This window comes from Sardina pilchardus, chromosome 24, assembly GCF_963854185.1.
Source record: "Sardina pilchardus chromosome 24, fSarPil1.1, whole genome shotgun sequence".
NCBI classification, from domain to species: Eukaryota; Metazoa; Chordata; class Actinopteri; order Clupeiformes; family Clupeidae; genus Sardina; species Sardina pilchardus.
In genome coordinates this window covers 22,895,536-22,912,149 of record NC_085017.1, presented here as the reverse complement: position 1 = coordinate 22,912,149, position 16,614 = coordinate 22,895,536, and the positions used below count along the sequence as shown (strand labels likewise).

At 41.4% G+C, this 16,614-nt stretch overlaps 3 protein-coding genes across 9 annotated transcripts in view; 2 read left to right on the top strand and 1 right to left on the bottom strand.

Moving 5' to 3' along the window:
• Positions 1-1,167: 1,167 nt before the first annotated feature.
• Positions 1,168-9,482, bottom strand: meaf6 (MYST/Esa1-associated factor 6). Of its 2 annotated transcripts, XM_062529520.1 has the most exons (8): positions 9,344-9,482; positions 8,725-8,840; positions 8,378-8,465; positions 7,546-7,591; positions 6,584-6,773; positions 2,406-2,435; positions 1,898-1,931; positions 1,168-1,794 (listed from the first exon to the last, which is right to left on the bottom strand). In XM_062529520.1, the coding sequence occupies exons 1-8, from the start codon at positions 9,431-9,433 to the stop codon at positions 1,780-1,782; spliced, it is 609 nt and encodes a 202-aa protein (XP_062385504.1). In that variant the 5' UTR covers positions 9,434-9,482; the 3' UTR covers positions 1,168-1,779. The 2 variants fall into 2 exon arrangements, with proteins under 2 accessions (XP_062385504.1, XP_062385505.1); XM_062529521.1 differs by lacking the exon at positions 2,406-2,435.
• Positions 9,232-12,241, top strand: stpg1 (sperm-tail PG-rich repeat containing 1). Of its 3 annotated transcripts, none has more exons than XM_062529517.1 (9): positions 9,232-9,498; positions 9,927-10,026; positions 10,154-10,275; positions 10,390-10,488; positions 10,578-10,757; positions 10,877-10,988; positions 11,148-11,316; positions 11,618-11,808; positions 11,907-12,241. In XM_062529517.1, the coding sequence occupies exons 2-9, from the start codon at positions 9,987-9,989 to the stop codon at positions 11,978-11,980; spliced, it is 987 nt and encodes a 328-aa protein (XP_062385501.1). In that variant the 5' UTR covers positions 9,232-9,498; positions 9,927-9,986; the 3' UTR covers positions 11,981-12,241. The 3 variants fall into 3 exon arrangements, with proteins under 3 accessions (XP_062385501.1, XP_062385502.1, XP_062385503.1); XM_062529518.1 differs by lacking the exon at positions 9,232-9,498 and adding an exon at positions 9,646-9,698; XM_062529519.1 differs by lacking the exon at positions 9,232-9,498 and adding an exon at positions 9,653-9,685.
• A 3,657-nt stretch (positions 12,242-15,898) lies between these two features.
• The window catches only part of LOC134072968 (MAP7 domain-containing protein 1-like), a 43,202-nt gene continuing 42,486 nt past the window's right edge, over positions 15,899-16,614 (top strand). For all 4 annotated transcript variants that reach the window (XM_062529870.1, XM_062529868.1, XM_062529869.1 and 1 more), the window contains exon 1: positions 15,899-16,266. In XM_062529870.1, coding sequence (XP_062385854.1) covers positions 16,200-16,266 — 67 coding nt within the window. In that variant the 5' untranslated portion in view covers positions 15,899-16,199. The remainder of the gene's footprint in view (positions 16,267-16,614) is intronic.

The following is a 16,614-nucleotide window of genomic DNA, read 5'->3' as shown; positions in this document are numbered from 1 at the left end:
GTTATGAAATTGTCAGTGTCTTGACAGTTTTGCTGGACAAGATTAAGATATCACTCGGAAGTGAAGAGAGCATCTGTATCATGTTGCTTCTCACCACTGCAGCTCATGGACGCGGTCCATCACACTCACCATCGGGCCTGTTGTTTCCCCTCTCCCTCGAAAAACGTCCCTCTGCTGTGAGAACTCATACCACAGGAATGCTTGCACAATTTCATATCTTCTGTACAAACAGTGGCTTTTCCAATCCTACCAGCGGGGCTTGACTGAAAATGGTGTTGGTCAGATTTCCCTGCATTTCACAAACACTGGGGCCGATGGGTAATGAGTGTGGTGGTGGTGGCGGTGAGGGGGGAATCTGATGGGAACTGCCACTTTCTGTCGAAGGCCACTCTGACAAGGTCAGGGCCCGGGGTGACACATCATCAGAGAGGGGGAGAGGGGGAGAGAGAGAGAGAGAGAGAGAGAGAGAGAGGGAACGAGAAAAAAACAGAGACGGGGAAAGAGTGGAGAGGGAGAAGAAAAAGCAACAGAGAAGCAGAGAAAGTGAGAGTGAGAGAGAGAGAGAGAGAGAATATTCCTCCCATCTGTCCGGAGGGCCACTGCCTGAGGGAAAAAAACAGACATACTGTTCCGAGTTCCTGTGCAGACCGGCTGCCATCTTACTAATGAAAATTCCCAGGCCCCTGGATTAGTGCCGCGGTTCTCAATCACGCTCTTAAGAATCCCCAGCTCCGCAGACCTTACAGAACCTGTTAGAGGCACTCTCTCATTTAGCCAAATACACCTGACTTACAAGGTGGCTACACCGGGTCCACAACTAAAGTGCTCCGTTCACGTAGCATAAGAACAGTTTTAGAAGACCGGTCTAATTTTTTTGCCAGTATCACGTCTGGCGTGGTCAGTTCCATCGATTGAAGCAGAAGCTGATTGTTAAAGCAGACACTCCGTGAACGGATCGCTTCAGTTACAGTACGTGCTTGGTGTAGCCTCCATGTGAGCTCATCGAGAACATACTACATACTGTACATACACTTAGCATCAAGTGTGTACTACACATATTTACACTGAAAGAGCCACAGGAGGATTAATCACTGAAACTGAAGTGTGGCATTAGGTACAAAAAAAAAAATAACGGGTTTCTCTCTCAAGCAGCAAAGAGGCATGATATGATAGGGGATGTTCTGAAATTTATTACACTTTTACAATTGTACACTTTTATGCAAAAACAAACATGGTACAAAATAATATCCACAATGACAAAACAAGGTCACAATGAATAATATCGAACACGTTAAGAAAAAAAAAGTATACAAGTTTTTGCTTTCTTAGAAAAAAAAAAAAAAAAAACAGTAGAAAACAAATGAAATTTACTATGAAACAATACAAAATAAAACACCTAACGGTCTGACATAAAATACAAAATGCATGCTTAGTGTCCCTGCCTTGAATCAACTGGAACATGCGCGACTGACATACTGTACAAAGCTTTTCAGAGACCTCCCCATCACAAAGCCCGTCTTATGCCCCTCACTCTGATCACCAAAGGATAACAAGGCATGAGTGAGCAAACCAAAGAAGACATTTCTTCTACGTAAAACAAACACAAGTGATTTTTCACACTGTTTGCTGGGAACGGCCAACCCCTTACTCCTTTCAAAATGGGGAGAAAAGAAAAAGATAAAGAATCGCTAATTAATTAAACGTTCTGCTGCGTGTGTGTGGAGCTCTTGAGCGTCCCTTGTGTGCTCTCTGTTGTGTGGTCGGTCGGCACGACCACCATCAGGCCGAGTAGTCCTGCGGACGCAACAGGTTACATAATGAGAGCGTCTGGACAATGAGAGCGTGCAAACTCTACACGGGACAAACTGTGCCGGCCTGAACTTCAAAAGTCACTCACCGCGCGGGGCTTCTTATTCATCTTCATGTCAAACCTGAAAGACAAACATCACAGGAAACATCGGTTTGAAAAAGTACAAGTTTTGAAAATGAGAGGGAAGGGGAGATGGAGAAAGATAACGAACGAACCCAACTCAAGAACAGTCACCCAACAAACACCTTCAATTTCATCTCACGCACTCCAAGATGAATTGACATATTGAAGGGAACAACATTCAAAAAGTTAAATCTACAACAACACATGAATAAGAAAAATTAAAATGTGGCATCAACCATGTTTTTAGCACAACAACACAAGACAAAAATAATAATTTAAAAAAGCAAAACAGGTGGCATCGCCTACAAACATGCTTGACGGTGAATGGAGCTACAGTGTCGGACAGACCAGCTGACTGGTCACTAGCAATGACAAACGTAAATCTGAGGTGAGGCAATCGGAAGGACAGAGCAAGGGGCACAGTGGGAGGAAGTGACATCACAGGAAGCGTGGAGGTTAAACTGGGACTTACTCAAAGTCATAATCAAACATGGCAGAGGGACTGTAAAGGGAGCAGCAATAAGAGAGGAAGAGAGCAGAAAAGGTTAGTAATCTCAGCCTGACATGGCACCAGACACAACACCACACCACAACACAACACACCACACCACAGGGGTGCCCATGTGTTTCCTGCCCTAATGTGCCCTAATAACTCTTTTGAGCGTACCCAAACCATCATGTTTTAAACACTAATAATGCTCAAAATAACACCACACTCCTGCAGTAACATGAAATAGGTCCCACATAACACATAAGAAAAAGCATCAAGAACTTAGTAATTGACTTCTACGGACTTTCGGCACAACATGGAGGCGACTATAATGACCTGTACAGACTACACAACTTCAGCCCAATTTTGCAACGATTGTGTCGTGACCCAGAAATGATCATTGTCGTGACCGAATATTTAAAGTAGCCTAAGGAACGATGCTCGAAGGAGGAAGTGTCTTGTGACATATTCAAGATTTATTGTCTGCGACATTCCACGACGTTACGACCAAAAGTCTAGCATGTCAGAATTTTTGGTGAATTTGCTACGACTCACGTGTTGACAATGACACTGTGACGACAAGGCTACTATAAATGATCTTGTAATGTGGCTAGTCTTATAACAAAGACGCGGCAAGATTTTGTGGTTCTCTGATCGCCTAGTCTGACATGGTCAATCGTAAAAGATAATCGTGAAAGACAAAAAATTGTGTAGTTATTTACAGGCCATAAGGTACAGACTTGTAAAAGTCTTATAGTGCGTATTCACACCAGGAAGGTCCGTTAGTTCACTTATTTGGTCCGGACCAATTTTTTTTTCTTTTTTTCTTTTTTAGTGCGGTTCGCTTTCACACCGTGATTAATTGCAACCGGACCAGAATTTATAAACAAAAGCACATGTGCTAAGGTCGTTCAACCATTGGCTGGTAAACGTGTAGGTGGGGTGAAGAATAGGAAGCCAAAGTCAAAGTTGGCCCACGTAAATACTATGTTTGCGTACTGTACTCGTTATTATCCTAGCAATATAGTTTATACAGTTACAGCTTTGCAGAAGTGCTTGAGCGTCAAGACCGTTTGATGCAAGTTTAACAATATCATGCTCGTAATTTTGCAACAACGAAGACGTGCAACAAAACAGCTGAGAAGAGCTCTCTTGTGTGTCCAACATGCTAACAGCAGGCCTACGGAAGACGGAACGGTAGGAGATGCAAAATCAAATTATTGTTGGCAAAAAAGCGTTAGCCCACTGCTGCTTACAGCTGTTGTGCGTCACGGAGCTATCCTACATTTCCCATAATGCGCAAAAACTACGGGAGCTCGTCAAATCCAAAAAAGGTAGATTTCTGTAACTGGGTCGGATCGAGGTCGGTCTGCTTTCACACCATAAACGAACCGCACCAGGGTTCGATAGGAACCGCTCAGAGACCACCTCCTCAGCTGGGTCTCGGTCCGCTTGTTTGGTCCGCACTAGAGTTCGAGTGATTGTATTCACACCAGTCAAAAAGGTCCGAACCAAGCAAGAAACGAACTTGAGTTCGTTTTAATCGAACTAAACAAGGCAGGTGTGAATACCCCCTTAAATGAACTCTTGGTACGCTTACTAAGTTCTTGATGCTTTGTTTTAAGCCTAACGACTCTATTCATACTACTACAGGAGTGTGGTGCTATTTTGAGCATCATTAACAGTTTGAAAATGTTGGTTTGGATACGTTTGGCACACTGCCCTTAGTACTTGCACTGTTAAGGCCGGCGCCCACCGGACATGGCGGTCAGCAGTGTGGGCTTGATGCGCAGGATTTTAGAACCGTTTTCTGACCCTGCGCGGCTTCCGCGTGGCAGACGTTGCGGGCTTTGCTCTGTTAAAAACATTGGAGTTCTAATTTTTTCTCTCGTTGCGCCTCATACGTGTCCAGTAGGCGCCGGCCTTTAGCCTTTTGGGCTGCAAGTGCTAACGCCAGTCAAACTCAGTACTCCTTCGATCAATGTAATCTAGTTCTCGAGGGAGTCGTTTTCTTGCTGTCATGGTGAAAAAGACCTTGGGTTTAAGCGGGGCTCTATTCTCCTATCATATCTTCCATCAAGGAAATATAACCTAGGTTTAAAAAACACCACAGTTTCCCTTTAAAAAATATGTTTTAGAATGTACTGTTCTCAGACCTTCCACAGTTCAACAAGTAAATGATGATGTCAGCAGCACCAGCTACAATGTATGAGCCAATTTCCAGAGGGCAGAAAACCACTGATGACATTGTATAGGTCACTAATGGAACTATTCTTTTAAAGATCACTTTTAACCAATTCCTGTGCAAGACACGAGACAGAAGGAAAAAAGTAATTAATAGGCACTATACTGTAGGTGGTTTAATCATAAGAAATAGCTTGATGTACTCTTTCCATGTATTATTCCACAAGTGGAGGAAGTATGGCCTGCTTTTAAGAACTGCTAATGCAGTGCTACTACCTCATACTTAAATGTTGCATGACAGGAACTACACAGCTTGTATAACCTACACCGGAATTTATGTCTTGCCAGTTACTATTTCCTACCCTCAACACTGTCACACACACCTTACATATTGCTCTCTATATTGAGGTAAAGTAGCCAGAGCCCAGGATGTGTACACATTCAGATACTGTAAACTGGCCGTGCGTTATGTACTGCAAACTGTGTGCTATGCATGCGTAACACACACACACACTGAGGTGTGATGTTGACCAGATGAGGTGTCCCACTGCTATTTAGAATCTTGGCATCTGAGAATACTTGAACATTTCATCACAGTGCATTCATCATAATGCGTTCCTTTTCGTAGGAAGACTTTGAGTTGTTTTTCTGTTCTTTTCACTACAAGCGAGTTTCAGTCTGAGTGCTCTCACTCACGCCATAGGTTGGTTCATTCTTTTTTTTTTTTTTTAAGTATATTTTTTGGCCTTTTTGCCTTTAATGTTATAGTACAGTGAAGAGTAGACAGGAAACAAGTGGGAGAGAGAGATAGGGTGGGATCGGGACATGACCGCAGGCCGGATTCGAACCTGGGTCCCCGTGGGCACTCGGACCCGCACATGGTACGAGCGCTGTAGCCTGCTGCGCCACAGCGCCCCCCGGTTGGTTCATTCTTAACATTTGTCTAGTTGAAGCTGACACAGACACAACTGGTGGGTGACTACAGGAGATGAGAAGAGAAGATAAGGGCAACCGGCCTAGCCATGGGAGCGTGGTACAGGAACAGTGGACTTACACCGTGTCCTAATTGTAAGCGACTGCGCGACTGTCGCGTTGCGCTGGATAGTTTGTGTCCACATTGTATCCGTTAGCATTCTTTAATGAACCTTTGTTACGTCGTGAAAAAGTTAATGTCAACGCGACGCGACGCGACTAAAATAGAAACGGACAGAGCGACAAAACAGGGTTGAAGAAGTCGCGTAGCAAAGCAACTTGTCGCGTTCGGTCGCATGGCATTCAGTCAGGACATTCCAATTGAAAATACAGCGATGGCACTGATTTTGTTGCACGCATTCGGTCGCATCGCTTGCAGTTAGGACACGGTGTTAGAACACTTTCATTTAAGCAATAGTTTATTAGTCTAATATCTGTTGGTCTACGTATGCTTCCCAGTGTCCCACATGGAACAGAACTTGTGGATAGGACATGTAAAGCTACTTTTTTTGTGTGACCGGGCAGGGCCATTACGTAGTTCTTTCACAGCTTTTGTCCATGCCTTAGTGGTTATGAAGCCAATCCTCTTTTCAAATTCCCAAGGAGGCGGTTAAGTGTCTCTATTTAGGTTTTTTTTACCATGTTTACATTTTTATTGCCCATATTTGCACTGTTGAACTTATTTACACTACTACCTCGACACACACCTCATACTGGATCACAATACCAATCCTCAGTACATTCATGTGCATCTTTATTTTTTAGTATATTTTACTTTTCTTTTTAGTCATGTTGATTTGTTTTTAATTATCCTGTTTACATTGTAGTGTATGTTGTGTGTGATGTCTTAAGCTGCTGGGACCTTGAATTTCCCCTTGGGGATCAACAAAGTATCTATCTATCATCTATCTATCTATCTATCTTGAAATCTAGCTGCTGCAATTGCTCATGTCAGTGTTGTCAAGATTATGCCGTTCCATCCTCGTATAAGCGCAAAGACGTACCTGTGTCTGTTCTTGTTCTTGCGCTTCTTGTGGCTCCCATGGTGACCACCAGAGGAGGAGGAGGCGGCCTTCTGGGGCTTGAGGTCCTGGGCGGCCCCGTCGCCGTCCTCCGTGTCCTCCTGACTCGGCTCGTTCTCCTGGTTCTGGAGGTCCGGGGACGTGTCGCTCTCGGTTCCGCTGCCTGGCTCACCTGCGAATCCCATAGGACAGTTTGTCTTAACGATCAACCCTTTCCTGAATTCAACTACACAGTATATTAGGTTAGGCAACCGTTTGCAAGCATTACCATGGGATCAATACATAAAAAAGATCAAATATCTGTTATAACAAATTATTTATCTGCTTACAATATGTCATTTCTATTGATGAGTAAAATATGATTTACTATGTTACATGCAATGGGTGCAGGACACAGCGTAGAGGTAGTCAGGTCTATCAAAAAGTTGGGTAGTCTGATGCATCATGCAGAAAGTGCCCCCTAGTGGCCATTCTACACAGTGACACTCCGGTTGTGTACAGATGTCCATGATGCACATCAATCACTTCTTGCTCACCTCATGCAGGTATACTAGGGCTGCAACTGATGATTCTTTTCATAGTGATTAATCTGTTGATTAATTTCTAAATAAATTAATTGAGTTGTTTAATTGATACAATATTTCTAAATAAATCGTTTTGTTGTTTAATTGATAAAATGTTGAAAAATTACAAATCAAGAGTTTCCCAAAGCTCATGATTATGTCCTCAAATACCTTGCTGTCCAAACAGCAAATATTTATCTTACTGTCAGAGAGAAGTAGAGCAGAGAATATTCAAGAAGTTTCAATCAGCAAATTTAGATTGTTTTCCCCAAAATAATTGGCCATTAATTTAATAGTTGTCAACTAATTATTATAATTGATTAATTGTTGCAGCCCCAGTGAATATACAAAAACAATGATGTCAAAGACAGTACTACTTACGTTTCTCATTCATATGATCTGGGATGCCCCCAAGTGCACAGACAGCCTGAGACAACAGAAATTCAATGTTTACAACTACACATAACAAAATACATGATGACTAGAACTAGCATGTTGTAGTAGTAAGATGTTTCTGTACAGCCATGAATTTCTAGTAGACAGGCATTTGTATGGCAAGGGAAGTATTACATAGATTATCGAGCTGAAAGGAATTTACCCTGTTGCTGCAAACGTTCATACCAAATGTTAAGAGCGTGCCTCAAGGCAAGAATATGACATCTCAGTTTTGACCTTTCACCTCCAAAATCATATAAGATCATCTCAGAGTCCAAGTAAACATTCATACTAAAGTAAGTCTCTTGAGGAGTTCTTGGGATATTATGTTTGAGATCAGGACGGACAACCCCAAAACATACAGTAATGTGTCCAGTCACAGCTATCGCTGCTGCAGAGGCATTAAAGGGACACTTCACCGATTAGCATTAAGCTTTGTATCTTTAGAAAACCAGTCATGTTTTTGAATGGTCATGCATCATTCCCTCAGTTTGCCTTGAGATGGGAGAAATATGGATTTCAATGAAACCCATGAATAGGACTTCCTGCTTTCAATTATGTAAAACTATGGTATTTACATCATTGAAAGTAGGAAGTCCAACATTGAAATCCGTATTTCTCCCATCTCAAGGCAAACTGAGGGAATGATGCACGACCATTCAAAAACATGACTACAGAATACAGCGATAAAGCTCTCGAGCAGAAGTAAGAAATTCAGACAAGATGAAACACCTAGACTAATCCTCTCTACATCTATAAAATGAGGCAATGAACTTACAGCCACAGAGGTGACAGAGGACTTGCTGAAAAGCCTTTCGGCCTCCTTGAACTTCCTATTTCTTCGGTCAGTCTTGCTATTTGAGTTCCTAAAATAAAAAGAGTGTGCATGACTGCAGATTATTATTATTATTATACATAATAGATTATCCACAATTTAGGGCTGTGCGATATGACCAATATTTCATATTTCATATGACAATATAGATCATATTATGTCTTGTTAACAATATACATCACGATATATCCCATTTTCTGCAAATAGAAAAAATGCATAAAACATAATGCAACACTATACTTATCATGGGGAGTTATCACCATATTCATATGCAATTCCACATAACTTACTTTTGATTGGTGAGGTAGCGGTCCCAGCCTCTAATTATGTTCCCATACATTTGAGTATCCTCCAGGTAGCTTCCTTCAAACGCATAGATCTGCCTCTCCAGGTTTACCAAAGTTTCCTAATTTGACAACGTTAATCATGCATTGAGATATTGTCACAGGGTTGCAAAACAACAACATGCAATGCCAAACATTAGCTAACTATATTAATTTAATATCTGCTGTATGCACATGGAATGTGTCATACAAAGGTAGTTAATAACAATGTAACAATCTATCGTTAACATAGTTCTAGTCCAAGACTTCATGGCAGCTGTCACTGTATGAATGGCGCGCGTAACTTCAAATGGCTAACATTAGCTTCATTAAGGTTGGTATGGTAGGTTTTCTAGTTGATCTTTGCTAATGGTAGCTAGCCCTAGCCGCTGTCTAACCATTCTTAAATGTTGAGTTGTTAGCTTGCTAGTGGGCCTCCTGTTCAGTGAGCTAGCCTAAAAGCTAACATTAGCTTACTAGCTGCTACGTTGACACAGAGTCGGTACGTTCAGCTAGTCTTATAAATTACTTGGGCAGACGACATTATATGTATCAAATCTAAACAGCCTTATTAAAATCCGCCTACCGCTAGTTCTTGTTTTCGCTTCACGAGCTCCGATAATTCCCGACGTGTATCGGGAATCTGTGGCGGTGTAGCTTTCGCATGCATCGCCATGATGGATTTCGCATAAAAACAACGCGCAAACGAGAGACATCCGGGAAGCTGAGAGGGATATCTAAGTGAGTAGTACTTGTGAGTGCCACATGGGGGCAATGTAAAACAAATTATGTAAAATCTGTGAAGTTTGACAATGAACATGTGACATTCAGTGCGTGTGCGCTACCATGGTAACATACGTACTTTATCACTGCAACAATGTTTCAACAATCGCAGCCTTGCTTGACAAGTTTTTCTTTCAGTGAAGCGGTAAGGCCCTATGGTAAGGACAAGTAGCCTAACTTTAATTCAGCAAATATTATAAATCACTAGGCTATGTTTATGTTCACAATGACAACGTTTGTTTACAACGCTATTTGAGCTTTTCCTATTTCTGAAAACGTTTAGGCAAATCAAGGATTATAGTATCAATGTGCCTCGTTCTGTGTTCACATGTGAACTGTGTTAGCAACAAATTTACAACCAACTGTGCCCTGAATGTTGTCCACAGCTCTCACGTTTTCCCTCTGCTTGACATGAAACATCAAGACTTGGATTTATTTCAGCGTGCATGACTATAATGAGAAACGTACATAGAAGTTCAAGTGACTGTGAGTAGGCCTATATTGTTAGCATTTTTTTTCATGTGTCACAGTAGCCTAGCCTGTAAAAGTAGCCTATATTACTATATTGACAAGCGTATAATTTCTTTCTGTATCATTACATGTACCTGTCAAGGTTATAAGCCATTTGGATGTACCTCATCAATTCCAGTGAAGTATCAAACAGTTGTCATCAGCAATGAGGAAAAGAAGGGCTTTTGTTCCAAGTCAAAGAGGTTTCTCTTGGAGGACAGTTTGGTAAACAAGTAGTCCACTTTACCTAGATAAATGCATTATATGAGTAACAGGGTTATTAAGACCAATTTATACAATAGGCTAAATCTTTTTCTTTCATTTAACATTATCATTCAGAATGAAAATCCTGGTCCTGGTGCATATTTGTCACACATGCCAGCAGAGAATAATAGCCCTTCTTTTTCCAAGAAAGGCACTGGGGGCTTTGCATCAAAGGTTGGAAAAAACATTGTAAAAAATGATCCTCTCATTCTCTTCTTCCACTTACTGTGCAACTCTGATTGCTGGTTGTTGTATTCCATCAGGCTCACAGAGTTTCTCGAAACGTACATAGAGGTATCCCAGGACCCAATGCTTATAACCTGCAATCCAGTTTGCTGCCTAAACACACCTTTTTAAGGGGAAGCACAAGAAATTTCCGTCTGCCTGTTGCAGTGAAATTGGATAGTATGACCGAGAGAACTCCAGCTCCAAACCAATACAACGTGGGTGTATTGTGTGACATTCCTATCACAAAGGCACAGAAATTAGAAGTCATTTATTTGTTATTATTGCAGATTTGGCTAACGCTTTTTAACCACAGCTTAAACTTTTTTTTTTACAGGTGTCTTATGGTGGTGTTGACAAAAGTACAACCATATCAGCTCAGTCTGTCTTCCTCTCCAAGACAGCAAGAAATGTGGTCAGTTTGAATGGTTTAAAAGGACCATCCCCCTGTAAGTGGCTTGAGTGAAAGTGAGATTAAGCTCTTAGCAGTATTAAATTCTTACTTATAGGTTCTTTTCAGCCGAACACGATGTACTGTACAGTATGTACATTGTCCCTCAACTCAGCTTACATGAAAGCAATTGTTTTACTTTTTTATCTTGTTAAAGGTCACTATAATGTAAATGACACCATAACGCAGAAGGACCCAAAGGTGCCCTATTCCTGTTTTAAATCAAACATTGCCCGCAACCCAATCCCACTGAAGAGTGAGGGCCCAGGGCCTGGGGCATACAACCCTTACCAGACCCCAGAGATGGTGAAAAGGACAATCTTACCGTATGTGAAACACATTGGTGTATACTTTTCAGTAGAACAAAATACACACAATTACACTCAAAATGAGTATGTGGTGGTTGGGGTTATGATCTGTATAACCATCAAATACCTTGTTCTGGGTGCCAAATCTTGTGGATTTGGATAAGATCATAGCAGGATCCATTCCATGCTACTAGTAAAACCTTAAACAGAGAAATCACTGTTGGATTTATAGTTAAATGAGTTGTCAATGTAGCATCTGTGTGATATAGGGAACATAATGAAGCTTCTAGTTTGGATTTTTCCGTCACCTATTTACCAGACGAAGACATTATCTCGGACTCTCAGCACCTCCTCTGAAGCCCCCCGAGAACCCACCTTTGCCAGGCCCGGGGCAGTATGATATTGTCAACTATGAGGGCTCTCCCAGGCACTTCATGTCCACTGCTGCATTCGTGTCAGGGACAAGCCGATGGGTACAAAATCCTAAAGGACATGACGTACCTGGTCCAGGTATAGCATTGCTATGTCAAGATAATGGCAGTCAAGTTAACTATTTGAATTCACAAAATAACTCTTCAGTTTGAATGTGCTGTTTTTGTTCCTTTCAGGGTTTTATGATCCAGAGATTATGTCAAAGAGGTCATTCATATACAACCATAGGAAGAACTGGGTACCGGTGTAAGCTGATCAAGAATGGTGGTCTATAGTGAGACGAAGAGTACTCACCAGGAATTTGGAACAGGAACATATTCTACATTACTGATGTACAAGTACAAGTCAAATGAATCATTGATCATTTAGTCATTTGTTTCAGTGATTTTTTTCTTGATCTTACAAATTCAATCACTGTTATTCCATTAGATAGTTTTCTCATTAAATAGAAATACTAAAAACACCAAATGATCACCAAATTAAATTTGCCCATGGATGACCTTTTTATGCCACAATACTGTTACAGTACGTGCATTAAAACAGCAATTTTCATCATTTATTTATTAAATGTGAGCTGCATTGTTATGTGTTGAGACCAGTAGCCTGTTTTAATGTAGTGACCACTGCATTGTAATAGGTCCAGTAGCCAGACAGTAGCCTATCCCACACCCTCTTCATCTGATTCTAAGAGACATTCCGGAACACTCCCTCAGAGGGTGACAGCTGACAGCGCGTCCTGATAGTCAGCATCCACGCAGGGGAGACAGAAGGTGGGGGCTGGGGCTGTGCCTCTGCACCAACTGTTGTGGTTTGGATGGCGTCTTGAGCTAGAACTGTATTTGAGCTATGCAACTAGACTGTGTTTCAAACTCAACACAAGTGGCTTTTTTTTTTATAGTATGCAGCTATCTTTTTTAAAAGGATAAATATATCTATATGTTCTTTACTGATAGGCTAGTATACCAGTATTGTCAGTACTAAACATGTATTGTTAATAATATCCTATTTACCCTTAAACATCCTTTGTGTGATGGATGTGGCTTGGCCTCACATTTTTGCTGAAACTAAAACAAAGCTAATGGTGCCCCGTGAAATTGCCGCAGAGCTCTGTAAATCTAAAGTGAACTTTTCTATTGGGGCTGTCCAGTTCAGTGACGATGTCAGTTGGAAAATTTTCCAGGCAGCTTTAGCTCACTGCTGCAGCTGGTGCCACAGCAACTGTGGCTACGGTCACCTCCCACTCTTAAACAGCTGTGGAGACACTCAGATCCACACTGCAGGAGCACATTGTTTAAAACTATTAATCCTGTCTTCATTCTCTTTTTGTCCATTTTGTTCCAATTATGTAGCCTCTGGAAACTAGAAAGAATCATCTGAGACATGTCATATGGTGTAATGTTTAACCATATATATATAATATTTATACTGTATATATATATATATATATATATATATATATATATATAAAGGTTTATATAGCTGGCTGGGCCTTTATAACGGTCCTGGAAAAGGAATAAAATGTGTCCTACATATCTGGTTGGAGAGTTACTGGGCAGGGCAGCTAGAGAGAAGAGCAGAGGAGAGAGTGCGGAAGAGAGCGAGGCTTTTAGCAAAGCTTGAAAACCAGGCCCCAGAGAAACTAGATCTGTGTTGACCTGCTACTTTTTCTTGTGCTGGCATTAAATTAATGACTCATAATGTCTCTGTTTTGGGAGCAACTGTCTCCATAGTGGTGATCCAAGAGGCGTGAGGGGAAATGAAACGCCAGAGTGAGATCTCCGCTGGTTTGTGAGCATATCGGAGCCTCGAGAGTTATTCTAGCAGTTATGAGTCAGTTACAAGGACCCAGTGCCAGTTAACATGGTACTCTGAAAACTATTTCAGCAATCAGCCAGACTGTGTGTGTGTGTGTGTGTGTGTGTGTGTGTGCTGGTGTGTGCTGGTGTGTGTGTCTAGGTCTCTGTTTTTGCATCTGTCTTCAATACTAATTTGACCAGCAGACTGAATAAGAAATCCTCGGCCCTAGTGTGCCAATCCCCACATCCAATTTCCACAATCAGCTTTGGCTTTTGTTATAAAATGAGGAAGACAATTATTGGGTAAATGCCTTGCTTGAATTACTTGAATTGCTAGAATCCTCTTCAAAGGGTTTGAACAAAACTAAGACATACAGTACTTTTTTAGCTTTAATAATAATTGGTTGTGTGATAAGCACCCAGGCCTGCCTCTTTAGCAAAGCTTTGTGCCACGTCGAGTAGATTTGTGAATGCCTCTTATTCCTACATGTTGTGTAACAGACTGTAAGAACACTTCTCCAATCTGATTATGATTCCTATGATGCCTTCAGCTGAGTGTTATATAAGTATACATAATATTAGATTAGACACACTCCACATTTAGACATGGCACCTGATTACTCATGCCCCATACACTTATAGTCCTCCTCGAATCATTATTCATTCAACAATTAATCCCTTCATGATGTCTGTCCTCTGCTCTCCAACTTTCAAGATATAACACACTGTTTTCAGATAGCTAGATATTTCCATACTTTTTTTGCACAGGTCTGCTTTGTTCCAACATTCAGAATTTTTTTTTATAATCTATAACCTCAACAAAAGCAGTTCACAACCCCCACGATGGCAAGGTCAACCTTTCTCAAACTCTCAAGAGGACCTCATTAATGCACAGAGGCATTACTATCTAAAGAAACAGACCTACCACCTTTACTTTAAATGGAACAATTTGTGCATGTACGTACACCTGATTTATTCAACCTGGCAAATTCTCTCTGAAATGGTCTGTGTTCAGTACACGGTTTGTAGCCTTGCAAAAGGAGACCCTTGTTCCACTGGACCCTGTTGATAATGAGTCAATATATGATTCACCTCTGTTAATGTTCTATTTGACCTTATAAACAATTAAACCTTTTATGATATTACACAGCGTAAAATAATGGGCAAAGCTTTGATTCACAGTGCAGAATCATGAAGGTATTCGGTGCCTCAGGCATGATGTGGACAAACGGGGAATCAGCATGGCATGAAGTAGGTCAAAGTTTCCTTCATCTAAATAAAACCGTGATGATTTTAATATCCACATCAGTTCTGCCACACTGCCTCAGCTCAGTCAGTCTGCTTGCTCCATGTGTTTATTTGTTTATGTTGTGTGCATTTTTCTCCTCGCCTGTTGCAGCTGGCCTCACAGATTGCCCTGACACTTTATCTATAATTAATACAAACTTGAGTCTGAAGGACTAAGGTGGGATGAGTGAATCAGGCCAAGCTAACCTATATTTACACAATTCCAGTTAAAAATTGATTATCTGTTGATTTTTGCTCTTGAGTCTTGGGGACAATCATGGCACACTCGTTCTATGACTTATCTTACACTGTAGTATCCTTAGGTTTCGAGAACCTAGGCCACAGTAGAGCTGCAGATATTTTAGGCCCTAGTCGGGTTTCTTATTGATAAGATAGCTTATCAAAAAGTCCCATAGGTTTCCAATCAGATTTTGGAACCAATAGGATCTATAGGATTTGTATTTTGTTTGACGATAGGTTTCCTGAAGGATTGCTGCTGGAATCCTTATGGAAAGATTGGAATCCTATAGGACTTTTTGATACAAGGCTACAAATAAATCATAGAATTTAACCTGCCCCGTTTGAATACACTGCAATATCAAAACGCCTATTGTAATCAGCATTTTGCATAATGCGTTAGCATCACATTTCGAGGGTAGTAGTTCTCTCAACCCTGACCACATAACGGTTCAAGAAATGTCAGACTCCAGCATCCCAGCCCGCGCATCTAACATTCAGTATGAGGCATTCATGCAGACGTTCTACCACCGTCCAGCTCCCCGCCAACCGTACGCTCTTTCTGAAGTGAAGAGGACGCACCGTGCCAGCCAGAGGGGTATCATTTTTTTCGGCTATGCCCGTATTTTAGCTCGCATGTCTGTGTCAAGTCCCATGCCAAGGCAACAAATGTGCCATTATACATCACCCTCCTATCAACACATATTTTGGCCGGAGTTACAGTAGGAAGAGCAGACGTCAGCGATCTTCATGACACTGCTTCAGAAAGTATGTCCCCGCCATATGGTACAGTCCATCGGAGAGTCAAAGACCATCCCGCATAGGCATTCTTCAAGCAGTCTTGCTGCTGTGGGCTTGTCCGTGGACGTGGCCCCTCACTTCAGTTTTTATTTTTCTAGGTTCTGAACTGCACATTTTGCAAAGTAGGATAACTGTCGACGACGGGTGTCTGAACTCCAGAACTAGTCATTTATTGGGACTGCAGTTTCTTCTAAAGGAAACTTATTTTATGTTCACGCTTGCAGTCATTAGGTTACCTCTGAGACACTGGGTGTGTTGAAGTGAGTAATCTGGGGAGTTCCTTCTCTCCTCCTGTTTAAGTTTAGTGAAGGAATGACTAAATCTGTAAAAGGACACCGCGGCGTCTGAATGGAGAAAATGGAGAACAAAGATCTCGAGATAAACTTCGAAGAAAAACTAACACTGTCAGACAAAGGTAGGTCATATCAAACAGAACAATGTATGAAATTCAAACGTGCTCTCTTAACACGGGGTGTCATACTGAACTATTTTTCAAATAGTCATGAAACAGGGCAAATCCTTACGAGCTATGATCTACACCATGGGAGCCTGCTCGAAGGTCTATTATGGATGTCACCTCGCTGGAAAACATGCTGTGGTCTCCAGCTTGAAGTTCAATCAAAACGTGTCCAAACGGGGTTTTTTTCTTCAGTTTTACAATGTGTTACCTGGCCTGTCATATCGCGTGGATTACATTTAGGCTACATCTTCTGTCAAAAACACTAACACATGAAGTCAATGTCATCAATGTCCTTTTCATTTT

Bases quoted from the DNA above. Each gene is read 5' to 3' on its own strand.
- stpg1 (XM_062529517.1), top strand. From the start codon at position 9,987: ATGACTATAATGAGAAACGTACATAGAAGTTCAAGTGACT. The intron at 10,027-10,153 runs GTGAGTAGGCCT...GTACCTGTCAAG, and splicing joins ACATAGAAGTTCAAGTGACT to GTTATAAGCCATTTGGATGT. The intron at 10,758-10,876 runs GTGGGTGTATTG...TTTTTTTTACAG, and splicing joins CAGCTCCAAACCAATACAAC to GTGTCTTATGGTGGTGTTGA.
- meaf6 (XM_062529520.1), bottom strand. From the start codon at position 9,433: ATGGCGATGCATGCGAAAGCTACACCGCCACAGATTCCCGATACACGT. The intron at 8,841-9,343 runs GTAGGCGGATTT...TTGTCAAATTAG, and splicing joins AGCGAAAACAAGAACTAGCG to GAAACTTTGGTAAACCTGGA. The intron at 6,774-7,545 runs GTAAGTAGTACT...TGGGATTCGCAG, and splicing joins AGATCATATGAATGAGAAAC to GTGAGCCAGGCAGCGGAACC.